Genomic DNA, 9159 nt, shown 5'->3' on the forward strand with positions numbered 1-9159 from the left:
TTGATGTGCACATTAACTAAAGTTCTTGACCTGTATCTGCATATTTTTATGCATTGCACTGCTACCATATGACAATTGCATGAACGAGCTGGTCTAGAGGTGTTGCTATTAAAGTGGCCAGTGAGTGTAGATCCTTATTTACACAGTGTCTAAGAATATCGCGTATCTAACTGAACAAATGAGCAGACTATTTATGCTTCTCAAATTCCCCAAAATCTGGGAGACATCATAAACCAAGGATGTTTTTCTGAGTTTCCGTCCCATTGGGTTTAACAAGCTCTATACCTTGATGCTTTCCTTCGAAATGTTTGAGAATGCCGTGTGCTACCAGCCTCAATACGATTTTCTAAAATTCCCTGTAGAATTAGTTAGTTGTGAATGCAGCAGCCTGTGACCTTACCAGGAAAAGAATGTCTTATTCAATCTACATTGTTTCCCTTCTACATTGACTACAAAGTCCTGCTTATGACTTTAAAGCTCTAAATGGTTTAGCTCTGGCATAACTACTGAAGCAATATATCTTATCCAGGCAGGCCTATTGTTAATCCTGACTTAATCACAGCTCAGTCAGTGGAAGATAGTTTCTTTATATCTCCTCTAAGCCCAGCTTTCCCTGACCTGGAACTCTGAAATCATGTAGATATTAGGAAAATCTTGTAGTCCAATTTGTGTAAATCCGTTTGTTCGTAGTTCTCGGATCTTTTATTTAACCAACATAAAAGTAAGGCGATCAGCAAACGGGCGTAAACTAGAGACTTCTTTTATACTCACACATAAAAAGTACCCACTTGTTTGCTTTACAATAATATTACGAGATTATTTTTTTAAATGGTCTGGCTCCCAAGTGGTACAGCTATTGAAGTCTTTCCGCTTTTGTTACGATATTCTAACGAGCTCGAATCCCAGCGATATCACAGCCATGTGTGGTGTTGTACACTCTTGCACTGGTATCTGTTGTGATCGGGGAGACAGATAACGCAATGGAATTTGGCAACAACTTTTTTTTGGGAGAAAATTGGTTTACAAACATGTCCTGGTAGCAGCAGTTTAACTGAAAAGGAATTTTGGCAGGTTTCACATTTAGTGTCATTATATGTATTGACCTTCCTTGTTATGCTTTTTAAATAGTAATACTTCCTGTTTTGGAAAACAAGCTAGCATGTTATTTAAGTTTAATTGTTTGGATGACTTCTGGTAATATTTGCCCAAAAGCTTGGGAGTCACGTATCAAAGATTGTGTAAATGCTGGCCAAAATGTCAATAATAACACCATTCTGTGATATTGTCCACTGTGTTAAACATCACAATGGATTAACCAATTAACAATGTCTAACCAATGATAAACACATGCCTACAAGTAACACACTCTTAAGTCAGGTATGCTTTATGATTTGACATGATTTAGACATGTTTTTGCTATGACTAATGTTTTGTTGTTGTTTTTCATCATGGCAACATTGTGTGTAAATCTGAAATTTTATGGGACTAACATTTCACAAAAATGTGTTCCACCAAGCTGAGCACTTCTGTTGTGCAATGAGTAGTAATTTCAAATATGATACAGTGTAAACCTGGCTTACAGTTTGGTTTGATGTGGAGACTTCAATCAACTGTATTCTAGGGAACTTTATATAAAAAAAAAATGATTATCTCAATGCTAAAAGTTGTCCATTTTGTCCCTGCTGGACCCCAGTCTGGCAGCACACAGTGGAGCAGGAAGCTGAGACAGTGTCCATGTGCAGCAGTGAGAGCTTGGCTGATCAAGGTTATGCAGCATCTGAGGGCATGGCTGACTCTCCGAGTACCTCCCCTGAGGACACTGCTTCCCTGGGTCCCGATCCCTCTCTGAGCCCCACCCAGCCTCAGGAAGACTGCGACAGCGATGAGGGCTGCGCCACATGGGGCTCGCGCCACAGGTACCTCATAATCACACGTTCTCCTAAATTAAGAAAAGAAATTAAGAAGCTAGTTTTTTTTCAAGGTTCAGATGGTTGTGTGTCTTGAATTTGAGAGCAGAACTCAGTAGTAGAGAAAGGCTGCAAGTCAGGGCAGATGACAGGGTAAGAAAAGGAGAAGGGTGAAGTTACAGAGTTTTATGCTTGGCTCCGTTCCATGGCTTTTACACCATTTTCCCCCACGGCACAGGTAGCTTATCACAAAAAGCCAATATCTCACTAGCTTTCACACAGCTGTTCTTTTTGGAATCTATATTAATTAAAGAACGGCACGTTGTTCGTTGAATCCATTTTTAGTTACATTAAATGTTGTGGAATGTACATTATAGCAGCTATAACCAGTCAGTCCCTCACTGGGCTCTCATTTTTCTCTCAAAGTTAATAGGATTTTAAAAACTGCAGATTGTCACGTTGCACTGAAACCCCAACCTTGAAGCCGTTTCTGTGTTGGAAAACTTAAAAGTTACAGCTTTACCTCTGACTGTTACAAAGCACTCATGCTTTGCTGACTCCTTCCATAAATGCTGAATAAACAACTCCTCACAGAAAACTTCACCATATCAACAGTTATGCACATTTCTTCACTCCAAATGTGGAGTATGTGGAGTGTCCGTCATACAAGTCCCTGTGTAGGTTTTTACTATAGAAAAGACAATGTATTAGATCAAGCACATTAATGTAAACCATGCAGCCAGATCTAGTCAGAGATGCTGTTATGGAAAATTAATCTGACCAATCAGACAATTTTTTTTTTTTTTAATTCGTACCTTTCCTTGGGCATAGTATATTATATTCGAATTTGTCCACTGGGACCAGCTGGAGCTCTCCCACGTTAAGTGGAGATAGCACAGCCTGGCTTGTGTTGCTCATTGCTTCTGTAAGGCTGTCTGCACAGTCTGGCTCTGAAAAAGCTCTGCTTCTGCTTTGCAGAGCCAGAAGTGCTAATGGATCTTAGATCAGGAGCTGCCTGTGTTTGCAGCGCCACCTAAAACTTTGCTTTGCACACGTCCAAGAAAGTCTTCCAGGAAAGAGCTATTTCAGGCTTCCAGGAAAGAGATATTTTTCTAGCTCAGGCATATTAAAAAGGTTGTATATTCAGTAGGCGATGAAAGATGTGTCTTTTTGACTGTGGGCAAAATCTTTGTCAGATTGGCAGCATTTAAATAATGCAAGACATGTGTTTACCTCATACCATAAAGGTAGTTTAGAAGAAAATGGAGATTCTGCATTGATTTTGCATTCTGTTTGGACAGGTTGAAGTTGCACCTCATTTGTTATTTTATGATCTCTAGTCTCACTAAAAGAAGATAAATGCTTGATCAATAGCTAATTGTTCGTGCATATATTAAAATGAATTACTCTCATTCAGTAACTATGGTGTTCTCTATGCAAGCAGTGGAAACATGCGACCCAGGGACCTGTCAGTCAAGAGAAATGATGGCTATGAGGAAGACACAGAGATCACTGCCCAGATCCAATTAACCTTGGCTGATTTGGATGCAGACTTGGCAGATGGTACAAGTAACTTAGTAGCTTCATATTGCAACCTGAAATTTCCTCCTGTCTGTGTGATTGGAAAGAACAATCTAGTATTAATTCCCTGGCTTTTACTGAATAACTAATATTCACTTAAACTTTCTCTTCCTGTTGATTAGAAGTTAATCGGTCATACGAGGAATCCGTGTGCTTGGACAATGAGATCCCTGTGTCTGTGGTTGATATGGATGTTCCAGTTACAGCCATTGACGAAGTCATTGATGACAAACCAACCAGCTTGAGTGCTGATGAGGCAACTCTATTGCGCAGTAGCCAGAACGAACAAGGTGGCTCAAACAAGGAAATCGTAGATCTCCAGAACAAAAACAACAATGCTCGCATGTCAAAGAAAGCAAGTATTAGTCCATCCCAAGCAGATCAGATTCAGTCAGATGACAAGAAGGAGCAAACAGAGAACGTCACTATAAGCCCAGGGATTAAAGGTAAAGTTGAACCGGATAAACAGAAGCTGCCAGAAACCTCTCAAAGTCCTGCAAAGTCTACGGTTACCCGTAGTACACAGAATGTTCCTGAAAGCAGACTTTGGCCTCCACCAACAGTACAGAGCCATAGGAAGGAAAACACAGAAGTGAACAGAGCCTCGTCTGTTAAAGCTCAAAACATGATCAGCCAGAACCCGGTGTCTAGATTCGGCTTGAAAACAATTACCATTGTCCCTACCAAACCAGTCGGGTCTCAAAATCACGTTATGTCAGAAGGCTCCTTGCGTATAGGTGCCATAAAAATTGATGAGCTGGGTAACATGGTCACACAGAGAGAGACTCAAGACAAATCTGATCGCCTTGACGAGGCAAGTGATGACCGAGATTCTCCACTCCTGGACAAAGCTAAGGCCTTCTGGAGCTCAGCCAAGAAGGAAGATTCAGCACCTACTGCCTATAAAAGAGCTTCTATAAGGACTGGAGATGTTGAAAAACCCCTGGAAAACCCCAAACCATTACCTGTAACAGTAACGTCACAACCTACAGAAAAATCAAGTGTTATGGAACCACCAAAACAGGTCAGTGGGCCAAGCACCAACCTCGCATCCGCAGTAATGAAAAAGCTTGCTGTTTCAGATCCTGCTGAAAATATCTTTTTCTCAGAACACAGGAAGAATCTTAATTTTCTCAAGCCTTCCAGACGAACTTCAAGTCATTATGTGGCTTCAGCTATTACTAAGTATACAGGGAATTCCTCAAGCAAGGTAGATGGATTTCAGGAGCTTCCAGAGTCAACATCTGCTGGACAAAAGCAATTAACTAGCCAAGGCTTCAAGAATGACCTAAGACCTGTGCAAGCAGTATCAAACCATAAGGCTTCAAATGCATCCGCAAACTCTGTGCCTGTACTTCCTCGCACAAAACCTTACCCAAGTTATACTGCAGAGAAGCAGGAAATCTCTAGGGAACCACAAATCATTGGTACAGACATATCTAGCACTAAAGCTTTGAACTCCAGCCCAGTAAATAGCAAGCCTCAACAGCAAGCACAGATTTCTACATGCTCTGAACTCACTCCGTCCTCTTCTAAAGAGTACATGTCCATGAAAAAGGCCCCAGGACACCCTATGCCTCTAAACAGTACAATAAACACTACCCGTCCAGCAGTGGCGAAGAAACCGGAGTTACACAGTCTTGGTCTCCAGCCAAGTCCGTTTGGGCCAGTAAAAAAGTTTAAGCCTGTGGTCCCGAAGTCGGTGGAGAAGGAGACCTCGCTTCACAGTTCACTCATGGAGGCAATTCAGTCAGGAGAGGGAATGGAACGTCTCAGAAAGGTGTAGTATCCAAAACAGGAAACACAGTTTCCATTCCTTCTTGTTGGTTTTGCAATAACCACAAGATAAGCGATGACATGTTTATTTCAGCTTGCAGTTGCTTTGAATTTGGTTGCCATGAAAACAAATATACACTTAATTATTAACTAAGAACTTTCAGCACATATTCCTGATTGTTGGTCTTTGGCCAGAAGTACCTAACATCAAAAAAATAATAACAATTATGGTACATAAGGATGCATCTGTATGCTTTTTTTTCCCCTCAGACCAAGTGTTGAGGCTTGTCGATACCGATACCATAATGAGTAACCTACTTATTATTAATCAATCAGTGATGTAACAGCATATTATATTTAGCTCTGTTTATGTTAAGGTTACATAGTGACCATGCAAAGCACACACAAGTGCATTCCTGCACTTTCTAGGCTTGTTCTTTAGAATGTTAGCTAGCTGATTTTAAACGAAGAGCATTAGCTAGCTACGTGTTTTCTTTGTAGGGTTGCAATGACAAAGACCAGGTTTTTATTTGACTTCCAAAAAAAGTACTTCTGTGCAGCTGTAAGTAAAGTACATTTTTGTTTTCACGTCACCTGTTCATTTGTGCGACAACGTCACACAATGACAACGCACACTCTTTTTACGTCACACAGTATCACCATAAAATGCTGTTTCGGTATCAGAGCATTTTTTTACGCGTAAATGAGCACAGTATTAGACTGATATCCCAAATATTAGTATTGATGCGTCCCTGATTTTGTCCTCAAATACTAATATATAATAAATTTGGTTTTAAAAAAAACATTTACACGGCTCTCCTTTTTTCGCTCCCAGGTATCCGACTCTTCCAAGACAAGCACCCTGAAGAAGCCATCTTACGTGGAGCCTGAAAATGAACGTTCTGCTCTCCTGTCGGCCATCCGAGCTGAAAGTACTTCAGCAAGACTTAAAAAGGCAAGCATAATGAGTTTAAACTTTTAAACAAAATCAAAAATTTCGTTTCAGTAGACATTTCTAACACTTTGCTGTGACTTCCAGACAAGCTCTTCAGCCGCTGTAGAGCTGGAGCAGTTCAGGAAGTCTGAGGAGAACAGGGCCAACCAGAGACATACAAGTCCCTCAACTACGCCTGTTTTCGCACCTCCACAACCACCACCAACATTTACACCACCACCACCGCCACCAACCTTTACACCACCACCACCGCCACCAACCTTTACAACACCACCGCCACCAACCTTCACACCACCACCTCCTCCTCCCTTGTCCTTGACCAAGCCAACTGTGGTGCTGCCTGCAGGGGGAAACCCAGAGTCTGCCAGAGAGGCACTGCTGGAGGCCATCCGCTCAGGCGCTGGGGCTCAACGGCTTAGGAAAGTAAGGATCTTTCCAGAATTTGAAGCGTAGCTCGAAGGAACCAGCACATATATAGCTAGCAAATGATGAAAATTCCTATTCAGCATAATTTATGTAGGGAATGAAACACTGCAGAACAAGAATCAACAACAGGGTGGTGTGAAGCATTTCTGCAGCAATTTGACCACGATGGCAATTTTTTAATTTACTTCAAACAACACATTGTACTTCGCCTCGCTAAATGGTTAGATTTAATGTTGTGGAAGATCCGTGATCCATGAAGTTAGTTCCTGTTAGTTCAGTAGATATAATGACATATAAGTTAATAACAAGTTAATAAGTTATTTGTCATGATACCAAGGAAGTGCAAAGCCTTGTGTCCCAAAAACCTGTCAGAAAACATAAAGTTACAGCTTCATCTTTGATGGTCACAAGCATTGACCCTGGAGACTTCTTGCATAAATGTTAAATAAACGCTTTCATCATGGAAAGCATCACCACATGAAAAATTATGCGTTGTTACAGCAAATTAACAACAGCAGTTATTACAGTGAAAAAAAATATAATGTAATATAGCAGGCGAGGAATGAAAAGTTATTAGCTTCTGTAGAAATACTCATTTTCGGAGATTAGTAAAAGCTAATATTCTTTACAAAGATAACGATTAAACAAAAGTCTGCTCCTATTATGGATTATGTTATGCATGCCAGTGTTTTACACGCTAATTTTGTGTTTGTTGATTTCTCAGGTCCCGGTGTCAGCAAAAACAGTTAAAGTGAATGGAAGACTAGGCATCATCCGGGCATCAGCTTCACCTCCTCAAAAACCCTAGAAGCTCTTTTCAGATTTGTTTTGAGGAATTTTCCCAATTTAGCCAAATTTCATGTTGCATGCTAACTCATTTGCTAAAGTCTATTGCATAATACGGTTATTTATTTTTTGTTAATAGTCGCATGCTGCTTTAAGTCTGTGCCAATCATTTTTATTTTTATTTTGTAATTAGGAATCTTTGTTAAGGGGAAAAGAACATGTGCTCTTGTTATTGTGTTAAGGACAACATACTCTACATCTTTTACATAAATCTTTACACTTCCTAATGATCTATCAGTATTTTGAAGGGATTTTCTGCTTTAACACATTCTGACTCAAGTCACACGAAATCTTTAATTTCATTTGGATGAGAGATTTGATTTTTTTTTCTTTAATCTGATTTATTTTTAGCTTTTCAGATTTAATACTAATAATGACGATACAGTGAAGTCAGTCAGTGCTAATTGTTTTAGTCATAATGACAATTCATTTTTTTTCTTGAAGCATCGTAGTTATACATAAAGCAAAATAAGCATTATTGTAAGATGTTTAAATTAAACATATAATATAATATATATAATATAGTATAACACTTTGTCATACTTGATCAGAGATTCATTTCATAAATACCTATTAATACCTTTTCACCATGCTGCTATTTGATAAAATTTTATTTATGCCATTTTGATCAGAAGGGGAAATGAAAAGTATCTACAAATTATAAATATATTTAATATGTCATTCATTTAATATATATAAAGTGGACTGCATGACGGACCTACAGAAGGTCTAGACAGGTCTAACTTTAAAATCCATGGGCTCTTATGGATGGAGATTATTGGACCAGAATTTTTTTGAGAGTTGTATATTTTGTACCTGTTTATAATTAGAAATTGTGTCTATGATTCATTTTGATTAGCTGCCACATTGTTGGTATAAAGTTTTTTTTTTTTTTTTAATCTTTTGTAATGAAGTGTGCAATATTTTTTGAAAGATTACACAGAAATTTAGATAAAAATCATAAATCAATAAACCATTTTGTAATCATTTAAATAGCTTTATACAGGTTTTGTGTGGCTTTGTATCATCACATGTGTCCATGTGTCTAATTAGTATATTACACAAGGTGACAAGATTGATGAACACAATCCATTAAAACCCAGGCCATTTGTGTCAAAATTCTGTTCAGTATCAAACGCATCTCAGTGATGACATGCACTTGTACTCTAACTCATATTTGGGCCCATTAGAAGGGAGAAGAACCTAAACCATGCAGGAAAATTATTCGGGTTATGCAGCAGCTTAAGTTGATTTTCAGGTTATTAAAATCATCTGTGTGAAGTTAACGCCTCCAAGATTGCCAGATTTTTTTAGCTGCCAACTTTAAACACAAGCGCTCGCTTTTAAACTCAAAAAAACAACAACAACAACTCAGGGATAGAAAATGCGGACTGAACAAAGCATTTTTTGTTTTGTTTTGTTGCAAGGGAAAAAAAGCAAGAGACAATTTAAAAAATTATTAAAAAGAAAGAATAATATGATGATATATGAGTGTAGATTATTGCCAATATATCGCTTTGTATTTAACAACATGGCTTCTATAAGCGTATAAAGTAGCACTTGATCCAGCACATCCTATTATTTTGCTTTTTTTATGTGCCGATAGTTAATTGTGCATGCAACTTAATGAAGCCATGAGATAGAAAATTGAAATCATAATGTGTGCAC

General features: G+C 38.8%; 1 protein-coding gene across 12 annotated transcripts in view; it reads left to right on the forward strand.

The window, feature by feature from the left end:
• cobl (cordon-bleu WH2 repeat protein) overlaps nt 1–8492 on the forward strand; it is a 76685-nt gene extending 68193 nt beyond the window's left edge. For 10 of the 12 annotated variants that reach the window (XM_053240718.1, XM_053240640.1, XM_053240824.1 and 7 more), the window contains 6 exons: nt 1694–1916; nt 3349–3470; nt 3611–5268; nt 6100–6219; nt 6304–6642; nt 7370–8492. In XM_053240718.1, the coding sequence (XP_053096693.1) occupies nt 1694–1916; nt 3349–3470; nt 3611–5268; nt 6100–6219; nt 6304–6642; nt 7370–7453 (2546 nt within the window). In that variant the 3' untranslated portion in view covers nt 7454–8492. The remainder of the gene's footprint in view (nt 1–1693; nt 1917–3348; nt 3471–3610; nt 5269–6099; nt 6220–6303; nt 6643–7369) is intronic. The other 2 variants (XM_053240694.1, XM_053240917.1) reach the window with 1 other exon arrangement.
• Nucleotides 8493–9159: the final 667 nt, after the last annotated feature.

The sequence above is a fragment of the Pangasianodon hypophthalmus genome, chromosome 1 (assembly GCF_027358585.1).
Source record: "Pangasianodon hypophthalmus isolate fPanHyp1 chromosome 1, fPanHyp1.pri, whole genome shotgun sequence".
NCBI classification, from domain to species: domain Eukaryota; kingdom Metazoa; phylum Chordata; class Actinopteri; order Siluriformes; family Pangasiidae; genus Pangasianodon; species Pangasianodon hypophthalmus.